Source organism: Taudactylus pleione, unplaced genomic scaffold (assembly GCF_031769625.1).
Source record: "Taudactylus pleione unplaced genomic scaffold, aTauple2 ptg000619l, whole genome shotgun sequence".
In the NCBI taxonomy this organism is placed as follows: Eukaryota; Metazoa; Chordata; class Amphibia; order Anura; family Myobatrachidae; genus Taudactylus; species Taudactylus pleione.
The window spans coordinates 1,300,056-1,317,528 of record NW_028285021.1 but is presented as its reverse complement, the minus strand read 5'-3'; the positions used below and the strand labels follow the sequence as shown (position 1 = coordinate 1,317,528).

General features: G+C 42.3%; 1 protein-coding gene across 3 annotated transcripts in view; it reads right to left on the bottom strand.

The window, feature by feature from the left end:
- Positions 1-5,689: 5,689 nt before the first annotated feature.
- VWCE (von Willebrand factor C and EGF domains) overlaps positions 5,690-17,473 on the bottom strand; it is an 82,504-nt gene continuing 70,720 nt past the window's right edge. For all 3 annotated transcript variants that reach the window (XM_088454473.1, XM_088454472.1, XM_088454474.1), the window contains 3 exons: positions 11,128-11,251; positions 9,509-9,693; positions 5,690-6,188 (listed from right to left, as the gene is read on the bottom strand). In XM_088454473.1, coding sequence (XP_088310599.1) covers positions 9,608-9,693; positions 11,128-11,251 — 210 coding nt within the window. In that variant the 3' untranslated portion in view covers positions 5,690-6,188; positions 9,509-9,607. The remainder of the gene's footprint in view (positions 6,189-9,508; positions 9,694-11,127; positions 11,252-17,473) is intronic.

Here is a 17,473-nt window from a genome sequence, read left to right as displayed (position 1 = left end):
TAAGTTTTTTCTGTTTCTTTTGGATACGTTTTTTTGTATTTTTCTGAATATTGTTCTCTATTCTTTCTTCTAAAATGAATCATCGTCATTCCGGAACAGTTTCACTAAGGTTTGTAAGACTTTCATCTTGATACTCTCAGTTTTTCTCTTTCTTTTACAATAAGTTCCATGAGTGAAAATGAGCAGGTGCATAAGACATTGTTCCATTCCTCAAAAAAATGAGTATTTGTATCTCCGAATGAGGGTAATTAATTGATTACCATTTATAACCTTTAGTAAAAAATAATTATTCATATTTAAGGACACTATGGACATTTTTTAAAAATTGGAGGATATTAGATGGGAAAAAACATGTTTTTAGTAATGGCAGATGTAACGTCACTTTACACTGTTATTGATCACGAGCAAGGTAAAGAAGCCATTTCACATTTTTTATTTAACACAGACATGACTGAAGATTATAAGAATTTTATCTTGGAAAGTATTGACTTTATTTAAAAAAAAATATATATTTTTCAAAGGAGACTTTTACCTCCAAAAACAAGGGACCGCCATGGGAACCAAGTTCGCCGCCAGTTAAACCAATCTATTTATGGCTTATTGGGAAAATAAAAAGATACAAGAGGGAACAAATGGGGCAAACTTGGTCCGGTGGTATAGGTATATAGACAACATCATTTATATTTGGAAAGGGAACAGAGGAAAATCTTAAACTTTTTATAGAGCATTTGAATGTTAATGAAAACAATATATTTCTTACTTTTACTTCCAGTAAAACATCAATACATTTCTTAGACTTGGAAATATATATCAAAGATGACCAAATCCACACTAGAGGATATCAAAAACCCACAGATTACATTACTTATATACATATTGAAAGTGAACATCACAGAAATTGGCTATAAGGAATTCCAAGGAGCCAATATATAAGACTTAGACACAACTGTACGGAGAATGAAGTATTTAAACAACAAGTTAATACTATGGAAAAACAATTTCTACAAAGTGGTTATGAACCCAATCTGTTAAAGAAAGCAAAAGTTGCTCTCCAAACTGAAAGAAAAAAGCTTCTAATACCAAACTAAGAAATTGAAGGAAAGATAAAAAAGTGGAAAGGGCTTTCTTCACACGATACAATAATAAATACAAAGATACAGAGAGAATTGCGAAGAAACACTGGAAAATTCTGCTAAGCGATCCGGTGTTAAAAGAAATGTTACCATCAGCTCCATCTTTTATTTATCGTAAGGCACCTAACTTAAAGAATAAATTGGTGAAAAGCTCCTCGGATGAAACACACATATCCCTCATAAGAACTAAAGGATTTCATAGATGTGGACTGTGCATAGCGTGTGCGTGTCATTCTATAAAAGGAGAGGGGACAAAAACTGAAGAATTCACTATTGATAATAAAACATATAAAATTAACCAATTCATTATGTGTAATACTAACAACATAATTTATTTACTAGAATGTAAATGTGGTTTCAGATATGTGTGAAGAACTACAAGATCCTTAAACACCTGTATAGGAGAACACTTGAGAAATATTAAAAAAGGAATAGTGTCACATTCGATACCCGAACATTTTAAAAAAATGCATAATTGTTCATTGGGAGGAATTACATTTTTTATTGAGATTAAAAATGTTAGACTGAATTGGAGACAGAAAAATATTGAAATTAGGTTAGCCAGAGCTGAAATGCGCTGGAATTTTTAATCTGAAAATGCTCACACCTGGGAGTCTTAATGCTGACTTTGAACTCAAGTGGGTCTTGTAATTTTACTGAGCTCCCATTTCTAGTCAACGGCCCATTTTTGTGTTGCTAATTTCCTATTGTTTCTTGTCTGGTTATATTTTATTTAGTATTTACGTGAATAAGGGTTTTTATTTCAATTTTATCCAATTTTTAGAGGAATTTTAATCAAGATATCAATTAATGTCCCCTTTTGAGTAGGATTCCTCTTTTTTAAAGATATATTTTATCATAGATCTGTTCCATTTTATATCCTATAAAGAAACATCCACCTCCAAGTTTTATATTTCCTACTATTTTTTTTATACTAATTCTCCTTTATCTTATTCATTTTCTTTGTATAAATCCGGAATTCATGCCAACAATGCCTTGAAAAGAACTATCTATCTACAAATTGCCTACAAACAAAATGGTCATCTATCTCCATGTACAAGAGAAACACAGACGTAACTTCCGGCGGAAACCGGAAGTCCCGCGATGTGACGAGACCATGTGGCTCAGAGTAAGCATTGTTTCCTGGCAAAACACAGGTGGCTTAGAGGAAGATGGAAGCCCAACCTCTGTATGAAAGGATGCCTCTCCCTGTTACCATGGAGATCCAATGAGTCACAGGGTTTGTCGACTACAAAGAAACATAATAGAGGATCCTATTTAGGAAAAGACTAGCATATTTACCGGAAGTGAGGTCACTTCCGATGTACTGCTCATTTGGACATTTATTAGATTGTTATGCTGAAAATTTTATATGATAAATAGAAATTGATTCTCTATGTATGGGGCAAATAGAATGCCATACATAGAGTGGCGCAATAGGAATGTATATATAATATTTACACTGTTTAGCACCACTTCCAGTCAGATAAATTCCAAACAGGAAGTGAGTCATTCTGAGGGTATTTAAACCCACTTCAGTCACAGTTCAGTTAAGCCTTGATAAAGACCCAGGAAACGGTCGAAAAGCATTGGCTGCAGTGACTGAGGATTTGAACCATCGGGTATAAGCATTGGGGCCCACTACATCTTTCCCCATGTTCAGCCCTCCGGAGTTCTTAGGTCCGGAAGGTCAAGGGGCCCCACACTTCCTCTGATGGTATGAATCCTGCTATTTAATTTTTATTGTACATGCACGGACACTTTATTTACAAAGTGGATCCACAGCAAGTATTTCAGAAAAGAAAAGTATTCTCTTTGGTGAAATTTTTTTATCTACAGCTGGTTGTTGTTGGTTATTCCATATGCATGGACACTTTATTAATACAGTGAATCCACAGCCAGCACTTTAACAAATAGATACGTCTTGTATTTTTAAAAATTTTATATGTGGAGTATCCCTTATATGATCGTATGCCATTTATGTTCATATCCGATATTTCATTTTTGATAAAGCCTTCTTGAATTTGTTTGCCCTATTTGAGGGTTCATGTATGAAGTAAAGTAACATTTTTATTCGTCTTGGTTTCACATTGCAGTAAATTATAAAGGGGGAAGCGCCAGTGAACTACTCACCCCGTGTTTTGAGTATATTATTCTAGTCTTCCGTCTCTCCCAGGTACCTGTCCAGAGGGCCGCGACCTGCTCACTTGGTGCAGCGAAAATTATATCCCGATTGGAGGGGTCACTGGAGAAAACCACCAAGTGGGTTAGACTCCACGCCTCTGGGCAGGACTCGCCAAACCTGGTTTTGACCGCACTTGGGAGACTTAGTCCGTCACTTTCACCATTTTCCCCTACGGATATCCAAAACCCCCCGGTTACCAACCTCATCAGATGTAGAGCCAGTGCCCGGTCATGACAATTAAAATAACCCTCCTACCTTGGATTCTATACCTATCACAGTTTTCTGTCCAATTACTATAGCTTTGGGATGGCCCAAGCTATCAAAATAACCCTCCTCCCATGGATTTTATACCTTGGTTTTCCTGTTGCAATTCCTATTTCTGGGGTTGGTCCAAGCTATCAAAATAACCCTCCTACCCGGGATTCTATATAATGGCTTTCCTGTTCCCGGTGCTGTAACTCTGCAGCTTGAGCAAAAGAATAATACATTAACTGGGAAGGTATGGGCGTAACTATACTGTAATGGGTTCAAGAGATGCCATTGCTATGGGGCCCAGAGTCTTAGGGGTCCCTGGACCCAAATCATATAGTGGTCTACCAAGTTTACCAAATTGCCTGCTAAGAAATTGGGTACGGCCCATTGTCCAGACCCGAAAAGAGAATATCTGTCTCTCACTCTAAGTAAAGCACCACATTGCTATGATTCACCTCCTACACTCCCATTTCACCCTCACAGACACAGATGAGCTAATCAGTAAGCCCAGAACTGTCAGAGAGTAGGCTTCTCCTTGTTTACAGCTTTTACGAAGCTGGCGGGTTGGAATTGAGCTCCGATATTAGGACTGTCCCAGAAAGGGTCAGTGGGCTTAATTCAGAAATGTACACAAATCTGATGGTTTACATACATCTCCAATGGTGTGAAATCTGCTCATGCGCAGATGCCACAGATCTCATTCTGCCAGATCGGTCGCAGAGCTCTGGACACCGCAGCCTGATTGGTGGCAGTGCATGGGCAGTGACAGAAAATGGGAGCGCGTCGCCCCTGTTTTTTGAACATGCTGAAGCCAGTGGCTGCATCTTTGGATGCAGCTTCATTGACATCAGCAGCGTGAATTCCCCGTTCATCATGAGCAATCTGAGGGTTACTCAGATGAACAGTGTTCACGCAGATGATCCAATGCCACATCTTCAGACGCAACAGCGGATCAGATAAGCTGGCAGGAGGCGTTAATTACACAATACACCTTCTGTAGCATTAGCAAAGACACAGCGGCAGTGTAATTAGCGTACAGTACATCTCTGAATCAGGCCCAATGTGCCTAAATTAAGAAGATCTCCACTCAAAGTGTAATTTCCTGCATGATTGTTAGTAAATAACATATCACTTGGTGACCCAGGTTCTGGTGACCCATGGGATAAGAACACCTATTGTAAACTGAAGTGTCTGCTGGTTCCCAACAGGATGCATCAACTATTGTGTGAAACTAAATATTCAATATACATACAGTAGCTATCCTGCTTATCAAACTACTGTAGCATTCAGAAGCCTGTGTACCTAATATAATTAATGTGGATGAATCATTTAAAAACATGACTACTCTGATTTCTGGAGTACCCACACTTGGTATAGTCTGTTGTAGTCTAATACCCCTTTCAGATATACAACCCGGGAAATTTCCTGCTCAGACCCGGGAATTTCTCCTGTGCAAATTCCCGGGTATTTGGTAGAGAACCCCCTTTCACACTACAGTGTCTACCCGGGAAATTCCCAGGTAGACCCCTTTCAGACAAGAGCAGGGTTTTTCTGCTTACCTGCCTCTTCTCTGCCGTCTGCTCCTCCTAGCCTATCCCCTCTCTGGCTGATGATGATGTCATCATTCAGCTGCCGGAAGCCGGCCAATCATAATGCAGATTTTTTTTAAATTATTTAAAAAAAATTCTTTTAATTCCCTGGTGGTCCAGCAGGAGTGCGGGTGGCCCGCTATGGCTGGGACCAGTCGGCGGTCTCCAGCGCGGGTGTCCCGGCGTCCGGATGTCTGAAAGGGGTATACGTGAATTGTACTGTATGTAATGTATTGATTGTAATGGCTATACACAATGAATAAAGTATGACTGTATTTCTTTTATTAAACTTTTCATTTATTAGTAATTAAATGCTAGTCCCGCCACTTTGATTTACTTAATTAACGGTACAAAGATTTTCAAATATTCGAAACAGTGGTATTTTATAAGTGCCACTGTCATATTGTACCCAAGTACCCTTCTAGTGGTGAATGTGACATTGCGGAGCTTAAACTGTCTCACTGAGTCCACTGAATATAGAGCAATATAGGAACAGAACATATTGTTGTAACTCTCCACATGACCACATGATATTTATGTGGTTACACATCTTGCTGAATCATATTATGGCCTCCTGCAGAAATTCTCCAGGTATTCTTTGTTATTGCTGAAATGTAGAGGATGGAGGTGACAGCAATGTTCTGTAGGCATCTCTCGTACTGACTTAGTTTTGCGAAATAGAAAAGTTAGCAGGTGATGTCTATGGTCAGTAGGGTCGTGATGAACTTTGCCAGGAAAACATTTTTCTTTACTACCGTGGTTTGGTGATTGTGGACATCTCTTCTCACCAATGCAGTAGTACTGATCCCAGTATAGTCTTCTCTCAGGTTACCTCAGTAATCTGCTACATGCTGTCATAGTCACTCACAAAATGGAATGTTGTCTCCCAGTGGACAGCATGCAGATTTCAGCTGTGTTTTCAGGCTATGGCTTATTTATTGATGATGACCATGCTTTGTATAAGGAATGGGCACTCAGCGATGAACTGTACCAAGGTTCCTGTAACACCTTTCAGTCTCTGTAGTGGAGCTGTTTCAAGAAAGAAAGGGAAATAGGTTATAATATAATGATTCTATCTATCTATCTATCTATCTATCTATCTATCTATCTATCTATCTATCTATCTATCTATCTACTAAAAAAACTAAAATCAAGAAATCATGCTTCTATCTCTTACTCTATATAATGTGCTTCTATCTCTCACTCTATATAATGTTCTTCTATCTCTTACTCTATATAATGTGCTTCTATCTCTTACTCTATATAATGTGCTTCTATCTCTTACTCTATATAATGTGCTTCTATCTCTTACTCTATATAATGTGCTTCTATCTCTCACTCTATATAATGTGCTTCTATCTCTCATTCTATATAATGTTCTTCTATCTCTTACTCTATATAATGTGCTTCTATCTCTTACTCTATATAATGTGCTTCTATCTCTTACTCTATATAATGTGCTTCTATCTCTTACTCTATATAATGTGCTTCTATCTCTTACTCTATATAATGTTCTTCTATCTCTTTATATAATGTGCTTCTATCTCACTCTATATAATGTGCTTCTATCTCTTACTCTATATAATGTGCTTCTATCTCTCACTCTATATAATGTGCTTCTATCTCTTACTCTATATAATGTGCTTCTATCTCTCACTCTATATAATGTGCTTCTATCTCTCACTCTATATAATGTTCTTCTATCTCTTACTCTATATAATGTGCTTCTATCTCTCACTCTATATAATGTGCTTCTATCTCTTACTCTATATAATGTTCTTCTATCTCTTTATATAATGTGCTTCTATCTCTCACTCTATATAATGTGCTTCTATCTCTTACTCTATATAATGTGCTTCTATCTCTTACTCTATATAATGTTCTTCTATCTCTTACTCTATATAATGTTCTTCTATTTCTTATTCTTCTATCTCTTACTCTATATAATGTGCTTCTATCTCTCACTCTATATATTGTGCTTCTATCTCTCACTCTATATAATGTGAGTCCCAGCCAATGAGCGGCAGCTAATGTTAAGCTGCCGCTGATTGGCTCGTGGCCTGGCACTAATGATAGCCCATTCTCCATGAACTGTCATTAGCGTTACTGTAACAACATGCTGTAGCGTGTTGTTACAGTGTGTCCGTGGCCCTTATTGGATTTCTGCGGAGAACATCGTGGGACAAAAGGTGAGTATGGGATTTTTTTTCAGGTACTTCCATAGGATACTTTACATTGAGAAGGGGATGTGAACATCTGGGAGCAGGTGAGTATGTGTGAGTGTGTATGTATGTATGTAATAAATCTTTAATTTCACGGTGTGTGTGTCTTGTGTTTTTTTTACACATTTCTTTACAGATGAACTACACATACCAGCGGCCCCTTAATGCCCTGCATGCTGGTACTTGTGGTTCTCCAAGTACCAGCATGCTGGGGAGGCTTGCTGGGACCTGTAATTCCACTGTACAGACAATGTGAATAATTTACATATTTATACACTACATACACTATCAACCCACCACCCACCGCCCAGGGGTGGCGAGGATAGCCCTGGGCTATCAGCCTAGTCTAGGGGTGCCCCGGAGAGGGGAACCCCTTTATTGGAGGGGTCCCCCAACTCCCCAGGGATCCCAGGCCTGGGCTGACTAGCGGTCAGGGCTGAGGCTGTGGGGCCCAGTGAAATAGTTTTAAATATAGGGGTAACTTTGCGCTTTTTTCCCCCCACTATATTTAAAACCAGATCTGGCCCTGCAGCCTAGTGCTGGTTCTTACATTATAGTGGAACCCTACTCATTTTGTTCCCTGTATATTTAAGATATTTAAGAACCAAGACAGGCTGGCAAGTTCGGGTGCTGGTTAGGCTTTAGGGGGGAGGCCCTATGTAATTTTTTTTTAAAACTTTTAACCCGTTTTTTTTTTACAGACTTGAACACAAGCAGCTTATACATATTTCACTGATATGTGCAGGCTGCTTGCTCAGGAGAGTTTTGCAGAGAGAAGACACTGCAATCTCAGGTGAATAATCTCCTGTAAAACCTGCTACTCGGGAGAGAAATCTCGTTCTGCTTCACCGTTTGACATCTCACTCTCAGCTAAACTCACTTCTTGGTAAATATGAGAGTCTCAGGAGCCTCAAGTCACCCGAGTTTTGGCATAGCTAATCGAGTTGATAAAAAAGCAAACTCTCCCAGACTGCGGGGGTCATTCAGACCCGCTCGCGAGCGAAGGTCGCTCGCTAGCGGATCGATGTTGTGTGAATGCGCATGCGCACGATGGAGGGAGCTCCGTCGTGCGCATGCGCGAGACCCGGCAAGCGACGAGAAATACGTTGCTCGGGGTCTCGCACCAAAGGGGGCGTGCTGTCGATGGTGACTGACAGCACGCCCCCTTTGGTGGGCGTGCCGGGGGAGTGGCTGCCAGACGGAGGCGTTCCCATGGGAGTCCGGCCCCACTGACATCAGTAATGATGTCAGCGGGAGTGATTTTGGCTCTGATAGTGCCAAAATCACTTCTGGGCTTGCGGAAGCGAGACCCTACCGCAGGGTCTCATCGCAAGCCCGATGGTCGCGATGGTCTTTGACCATCGCGACCATCAACATGGACGCTCGCTATAGCTGTGGGTGGTAACCCACAGCTATACGAGCGTCCATGAGGTAGGAGGGCCCTGATTCAGAGCGAGCGCTCTGGTCAGAGCGTTCAGCTCTGAATCAGGCCCTCTATTCTTAGTAAATTTACCCCTTACTCTTTATAATGTGCTTCTATCTCTCAATGTATAATGTGCTTCTATCTCTCACGTTATATAATGTGCTTCTATCTCTCACTCTTTATAATGTGCTTTTATCTCTCATTATATAGTCTGCCTTTCTGCCAATAGTTTTGTTTTCATTTATATTTTCTATAAAATAACTAGGGAAAGAAAAATTAATGGTTATTTTGAGTCACACTCAATGTTGATGTTCACGTAAGTTGGCATTTTTTTGCGACTGTGCATACATCTAAACCCCTAAAAAGTGGCACGGTGCATGTGTCTCACTGTGTTAGCGCTCAGAGTCGCAGGACCAATTGAATTCCATGGACTCTGGAATGTACTGGGCTTTCCTGAGCAGTGACTGGGAGGTGGCTATACAGGTGCATGAATATATTCTGTCTTATGGTCGTGCTATAGAGGCCGGATAGTAGCATCAGCATAAGGTCAAACACATGACTACTGCAAGAGACACTAATGTTGTGGCAGCAGCATCCTCCTCAGAATCAGCCCAGTTGTGTCCTGCACGTAGTGGTAGCTATCACACACTTGTCTGGTTTTGGCCCAAGCTCAGGGTGGTGGTCCTAATGTCTCCACTTCCTACCTTCTGAGTGCTGAAGAAGCATCAAGAAGCGGACATTAGAAGATGGTAACAGTTCTGCATCTTTCATCCCAGTGATTTGGACCATGATGACGTATATTGTCAAGGTTTGGAATTCTCATCCCCAAGGATCAGCTCATCTTCAATAACTAGTGCAACCCAGTTAATCTTGCTCTCAGTACTTTGCTCTGAAAAACAAAAGTTTTATATTTTTTTTTATCCCAAACATATCAGTTTTATATATTCAATGAAAGCCAATTTGTACTGTAAGTTCATTGTTCTTTGTTGACTTCATCACCCTAATTTGAAACGCGTCAGTGGAGTGGATATAGCGGGACCACCCCAACCGTGAACTATGTGTCAGGGAATACAATCGGACTAGCTTCCAGCTTGGTCCTGAGAAGTGTATCTGATATCCTTTATTACATATTTGCTCTGCAACTGATTTAAAAAGCCCCTGAGATATGCTGATTTGAAAGCTCACTGAGACCCTGGGATAGCCCTTTCACACAATTTCTTTAAAACACCTAGGGTGTATTTTTGATTTTGTTTTTAGTATTACAGTACAGTATGTTGTGTTTTTTCTATATTGCTTTACATGATTGGCTCTTTGAAATATCAAAGAGGGCATTCGTTTCAAGGATTTAAGGCATCCGATGACATCTGTTGGGACATTGCTGTAGCTCTTTGATTGTGTATTCATTTTTGTATATCAATATTTATTAATTCCTCTGGAAATAAGGTTGTCCATCTGTATGAGTGACATAACAGGGACATTTTGGACCCTGTGCTGCCCTGTCACCCCCCCCTCATGCGAACACGTCATGAAATTACTTCACACCAAGGTGGTGGGACCAACACCAGAAAGCAATGCACTGCCCGGAGCATCCTTAAGATGCTCCAGGTGGCGGAACAAGCTCAGCACATCCAAAGGATGATCTGGGCAGCTCTGCAGCAGCACTTCTAGATGCAGGGTACAGTTTCAGGCACTCTGCAAGCCAAATGCAGGTAACATGGAGTAGTGACTGTGGTACCTCCAGGGCCCTACGCCTTGGGTGACAGGACCGTTAGCACACACCTAACTATGGTTCTGATCTGCAGATTGTTATTGTGGGTGGGATGTATTAAGGGCAGAAATGTGGTAACCCCTGAAAATGCAGTGTTCGGGGGTTTTACCGCATTTCTCATATGTACTAAGCACCTTCGTCCCGGTGGGTGACGCCATCATTAGATGGTGTTACCCAATAAAATGCTATGGGCTTCTTTTCGGGACGTCCCCTGAGAGGGAACCAATTGGTTCCCTCCCAGCTCCCCCCGCTTCCTTCCATGCATGCACAGAAGGACGCCAAAGGGACTTCTGGGTTATAAACCCAGAAGTCCCTCTATCGCAAAGGACAGCTCTTACCGGGAGAGCTGACCTTTGCCAATTTCTAGGTACATACAGCGATAGTATCATCGGTATGCACCTGATAATGGGTGGTGTGTGTGGCATCGTGGCTGCGATTCTTAGTACATCCCGCCCTCAGCATGGTTTGTTTCTCTACTTGGTTCGGTCATGTTGAAGACTGTACAAACTGGAGTAAATCCGACTCATTATTATTTTGTTAGCAGTACATCCATACCTGACTCTGATCTCTGTGAGGTGCCCTCTGTGCTGCACCCATGTACGTAGGAGCAGGTGCCGCATTGTAGCACTACATTCTGACACTTACAGAACTCCCGACCTTCACGCCACTCTGAGAGTATCTGAAAAACAAAGCATTCTTTGCATTCTTCATATCTATTGGCATTGCATTTGCAAACATAGAGGATAATGTTTACAAAACACCTATAGCAAGAGTTGTATGTTATACAGTTGGGATCATCCAGTATCTGTGCACAACTATATGTTCCCAATGTGACAAACATGTAATTGTTCCTTTGAGATACTTACACAAAAAGAGTCTGCACATAGCAAAGTAATTGTTTTGCCACCTGCTTTGGGTGAGACAGTAAGACAAATTTCCCATGGGATGGCTTGTTGTGTTGTCTTCACAGTAAAGGCATTATTGTCAACTCAGCCGGAATTTTCGGGAGACTCTTGGACGAAGGGGAGACTTATTTGTTTCAAAGTGGGCAGGAATGTACCATGAAGCTGCAAGACATCCCCTGCACACCTTAATGAACAGTGGGCAGCACTTGGACAGAGGCATCATAATGTTTGCCCTGCCCTGCTAAAGACTAAGGGCCTGATTCAGAGATGGACGCTAATGCGATCGCAAGTGCGTTTCTGTACGTAAAAAATATGCTAATGTTAACAAAGATCACCTGAGCATAAAGAAGCCCACTACTGCCTTCGCACCTGCGTGCAACGCTGCATACCTACGTAAACATCGGTAACATCAAAGTACATCAGCGGCCATCTTACCCTTGTGGCAGGTCTGACCTGCCGCAGCCTTGGGAGCTCTTCTGGCACGCAGGGCTGCGTATGCACTCGCAGTGGCTAATTTATGCACGCCCATGTAACGGCGTTTAAACGGACTGGCATGCCTGCGTTTTTCGTGAACACTCCCCAATACCACCCACAAACGCTGGCAGTCTGTCACTCACTTGGTGATGGATTCCTCTGTGCATGCGTGCTTGAAATGCGATCGCAGTTAACGCGCAATGCTGTGCATACACCTGCGCAATGGCAAACAATTGCTCGATCTGCGTGAAAATTGCATTAGCGTCTGTCTCTGAATCAGGCCAAAAGGGTTTGTGAGATGCAGGCTCTGGTGAGATTCCGACTAGTCTGCCTGTATTCTTACAGTCACTTAAAAGGCAATATTTTATAACTCCGCTGATTACACGATACATTCCTCTAAGTATAGTTACAATTGTACAGTCTCTGCAACGAAATTTGCTCTCAGGTAATTAGCCTAGGGTAATTAGTCTCACAATCAATAGCAATAATTAGTCTCACTATCAATAGAAATAATAGTTATAAGGTAGTTTAAGCAATCAAATCCTCTTCCAAAGCTAAGATTCCAGAGCATATAGTAAATATATTAACATAAAAATATATATATATATATATTTTTTTTACAAAAAGTATTACAATGCTTAGGTACAAAATGGTAATAATAATAATAACAATAAAAATAGGCAATACGTGTATTTGAAATAAAAAGGAAAACTGACAGGAAATAGAATATAAAGGTTGCATCGTCTGATAGCTGTGGGGCACAGTATAGGAAACGGTGCGGCTCAAGTACAATTTGATCCCCAAAAACTGACCCAGAGCACCAAATTGCAACACCTTTTAAACCCTGCACATAACTCTATATTGATGTCAACCCCAACTCTCCTGTCATTGGCTGGCTGGTTTCCGACCCAATCCAATTCTGGAATGGCCCATCTAGTTAATACCTTAAATCCAGAAAAGGACAAGACCCATTCCCTTTCTCCCTTCTAGGCTCCTAATTCCCATGGTATGAGAGCCTATGCTTAATACAGATTTCAATGATTTTAGAGTTTTCTAGATAAAGTAGAAATTGTTATTTTTATCTAAATACGGATTATGGCCCTGATTCAGAGGCACTCGCTATTTGCGAGCGCTCGCTCTGAATCAGGCGGGCTGGTTTCTTTTTTCACTGGCCTCCAGGCCGCTTGCTAAACTGTGGGTGACCACCCACAGCTTTAGCGGGCGGCCTGGTGATGGTCGCGATTATCGCGACCATCAGGCTTGCGACGGGACCCTTGTGTTAGGGACTCGTCCACTGCAAGCCCCAGTGAACTTCCTGCTCTAATAGAGCAGGAAGTTCACTACTGACATCACTGGTGATGTCAGTAGGGCCGCCCACAAATGGCAGGCGTTCCTTCAGGAATGCCTCTGTTTGTCCAGCCACCCCCCCGCACGCCTACAAAACGGGGCGAGCTGTCAATCACAATCGACAGCTGCCCCGTCTTGTAGTGAGTCCTGCAGCGAATGAAAATTCACTCACTAGGGGGCTCGCGCACGCGCGGTGCGCCTGCCGCGCATCCGTACTGCCCGTCCATCGACCCACTTGTGAGCGTTATGCTCTCGCGAGTGCGTCTGAATCAGGCCCTATGTACCTGCTGCCATTTTGTTCTCTGGCTTATCTTATCACACATTTTGACCCAGGCTCCTGCTGGGAAGTGCTGTTATGTCCTGTAGACACACATTCCTTTAATATGCAGACTAAGGCTGTGTACACACCTAAACAACTGGCAATCGTGCTGATGTTCAGGGTGATTTGCCTTCACCCTGGACATCGCATAATTGCCGGTACACACTTGAAAGATTTAATGAAAGACGGAACAATCATTGTTCCGTCCTTCATTAACATGTACAGGCTCACATGCGATATCGTGTGATTGACTGGGTGGCACAGCCAATCACACGATATAGCATGCGACCGTTCCTACGCGCAAATTGGGCATACACACTGTACGATATGCCCTATTTGTCATTATAATTTGGCTAAATTGGTCAAATCGGGTCGATATCGTGCAGGTATGTATGCATCCTTAGGGTGCATACACACCTGCACGATATCGGCCCGATTTGACCAATTTAGCCAAATTGGAATGACAAATTGGGCATATCGTACAGCGTGTATGCCCAATTAGCGTGTACCCGCGCGTACGCCCATTAAATTTGCGCGTACCCGTGCGTACGCCCATTAAATCTTTCAAGTGTGTACTGCCAATTATGCGATGTCCAGGGTAAAGCCAAATTGCCCTGAACATCGGCACGATTGCCGGACATTTAGGTGTGTACCCAGCCTAAGGGCCTGATTCAGAGATTTTACTCTAATGCAATCACAGCTGCGAAAATATGCTAATGCGCTTCAAAGCATAGCTGAGCATAGGGGCGCTCACCGTTGCCTTCTCATATCCGTCCGACGACGTAGAACAGTATAAACATCAATACTATCAACGAACATCGGGGAGTCACGTAGCATGTAAGGCAAGTCTGATCAGTCGCAAACACTGCAGCTCTCCTGACATGGAGAGGTCTTATGCTGCGCAGGAGAACACAATGGCTAATTTATGCACGCCCACGAAACAGCTTTTAAATGGCCAGACCCGCCAGCAATTTTATAACCACCCCCCCATTACCACCCCCAAATGCTGACTAGCTGTCACTCACTTTACGAATGGTTCCTGTGTACGAGAGTAATCACAATGCCATCGCTGTGAGTATGCAGTGTGACGTTCGCACAAGTGCATTAGCAAACTATCGCTTGTTCTGCAAAAATATCAGCTTTGCGTCCGTCTCTGAATCAGGAGCTACAATAAGTGCCTCCTAATTGTAAATACGTACCCCCCAGAATACAGGGCTATAGGAAAAGGAGTTGTATATCGGTATTAAGGAAGTCTACAGTTGATTTCAATTTCCTTTACCCTGTTGTAATATTCTGGAGTAGATTTACTAAGCCTTGGAGAGAGATAAAGTGGACAGAGCTAAAGTACCAACCAATCTGCTCCTAACTGTCACTTTACAGGCTGTGTTTGAAAAATAATTGGTTGGTATTTTATCTTCATCCACTTTATCTCTCTTCAAGGCTTAATACAGTCATTTACTAGTTAATGGAATAACTTCAAAAGTCTTTTAACCTCACTGCTTACTCGCCTTTGAAGGTAAGTGACATATGTCCATAGTTTCATATGGGCAGCTAAGATGGCATATATAGCAATATTAATCTTGCTATTCCCAAATCTGTACAGTCACCTTTTTTATAACTTTCTTTATGCGTATGCTGAAGGGAGGGAGGGAGAAAAACAAGAAAGTATGACAAAGGGTTATTCACAAACCCCAAAATAAGTGCAACGCATTTCGCAGAGTTAAATTTAAAGGGGACACGGGTTGATTCAGACCTGGCCGCTAAGCTGCGCTCTCTCGCAGCCAAAAGGGGCCAGGTATGCACACTCCACTATCGCACTGTCTGGTGTAAGGTGCCCTCTATGTCTTAGAGAGCGACAGCAGAGCGAACGGACGCCAGTCTAAAGACGCCCACTTTTCTTTCTTACCACATCTCCAGAACCATCGAGAGCCATCGGAGCTGCATGCACCGCCACAAGCACTGCGATCACTGCAGGCTGAAATACAACCAAGTGACGTGTACAATGATGCATCTTTGCTAATTATGCACACTCATAAAACTCTGTTTTGACGCCCAGTTATGTCTCCGTTCGCAGCACCACTCCCCCGTTCACAAGCACCTTCCCCTGTTACCACCCCAGGGGCAGAACTATGGGAGGCAATGGAGGCGCCTGCCGCCGGGCTCCAGCTCTGAAGGGGCACCTCCTCCATTGTCCACAACATATTCACCCCACTTAGGGCTGTAACTATGTACCCGGAGTGTACCGTCACGGTCGCCCAATACATGGCACCCCTTCCCAGCACCTGAGAAGCCACCATACACTAGTAGAGAGCTCCATGTCAGACCATCAGCTGCTGCCTTCGTCTATCTATAGCCTGTCTGCATGCAAATTACTACATTACAGTGTCAGTGGCTGTGACGGGGGGCACCAAATTATAACTTGCCTCCGGGCGTCTGGGATGAATTTACGCCACTGTACCACCCACAAACGGTACATTCTGTCACTCAAAGTAGCGTCCAGTCTGTGTACTACGAACGCATGATTCCCGGACGTAGTGACTGGTTCGCGCATGCGTATTTTGCGCAGACGGGCGACAATCGTCCATAGCGTGCATCCGCAACTTAGCGAACGGGTCTGAATCAGGCCCACAGTCCACATTTAGATGCTGCTATTTTGGCAAACTCCCTCAGCATCACATAAAATAGGGCTCTGTCAGTCAATAATTGCTGCATCTTCTAATTAGGTAATGTGGTTACAATTTTGCAAGTTACTTTGAGTGTGAGAACACCCAGATACACCCATACTATATCGATGAACTCAGATTCCAATGTTTATTATTTTCATCGTGGCATTGAATTTATAACATATTGGTCATGCAGGTGAGTGAAAATTATTTTTTCTCTGTTTTTATTATTATTATCCTTTATTTATATGGCGCCACAAGGGTTCCGCAGCGCCTTACAAAGTACATTAACAAATGAGCTAACTCGTAAAAAAAAGCGACTTACAGTACAAGACAATACAGAATAAGAACATGGTTTATAAACATTGCTGCAGCGATCATAACACTCAAAAAAGCAGCAGGGCATCAGCTACCAAGTGTTAAGTGCCCTTGTGGAGAGTTTTGAGTAGATGATCGTATGAGTGAGGGAAGGAAAAGCACATAAGGGAAGAGGGCCCTGCTCGTGAGAGCTTACATTCTATATTCTTACATTTGAATAACTTAATGGCCAAAATAGGCCAGTTGCAGTGTCTTTCAATAGAGTTAAGCTGGGTCATACACTGAGACGATGTCAGCACGATATGCAATTTCCGGATGAATTGAAACAACATATTGGCGGCATCGCTCAGTGTGTACGGCCAATATGCGTGCTCCCGCGGCCGCTTGCTACACGTCCAACCAGACGATATCGCAAGCGGCCCCGTTGCAGGTGATGAAGGACGGAACGAAGTATCGTTCCATCGATCATTACCTCGTTCTAATGTGTACCCAGGATCCCATATGTCAGCACAAAGGGCCAACATATCGACTGGATACACATCGCTCAGTGTGTATCCAGCTTTACACACTGGACGTCTGGAAGAAATAAATTCTTCCCCCTATAACCACTTCAGTTTCTTGACCTGTTCCCTATATATATTTGTGGACAGCATTTAGAGCTCTTAGCAGGCAACTTCTATTGTTGGATTAGGTAAAGTATTAGGTAAGCGGAAACTAAAACAATAATGATAGACATGTCTAAGCTCAAACACAATACCTACTATGACCTTTGTATAAACTAGAGAGGAAAAAAAAACTAATTGAATATGCCAAGTAAATAGGTGTGCACATTGACTTCCATGTTTAAGCAAACTTTATGAATAGGTTTGGATAAT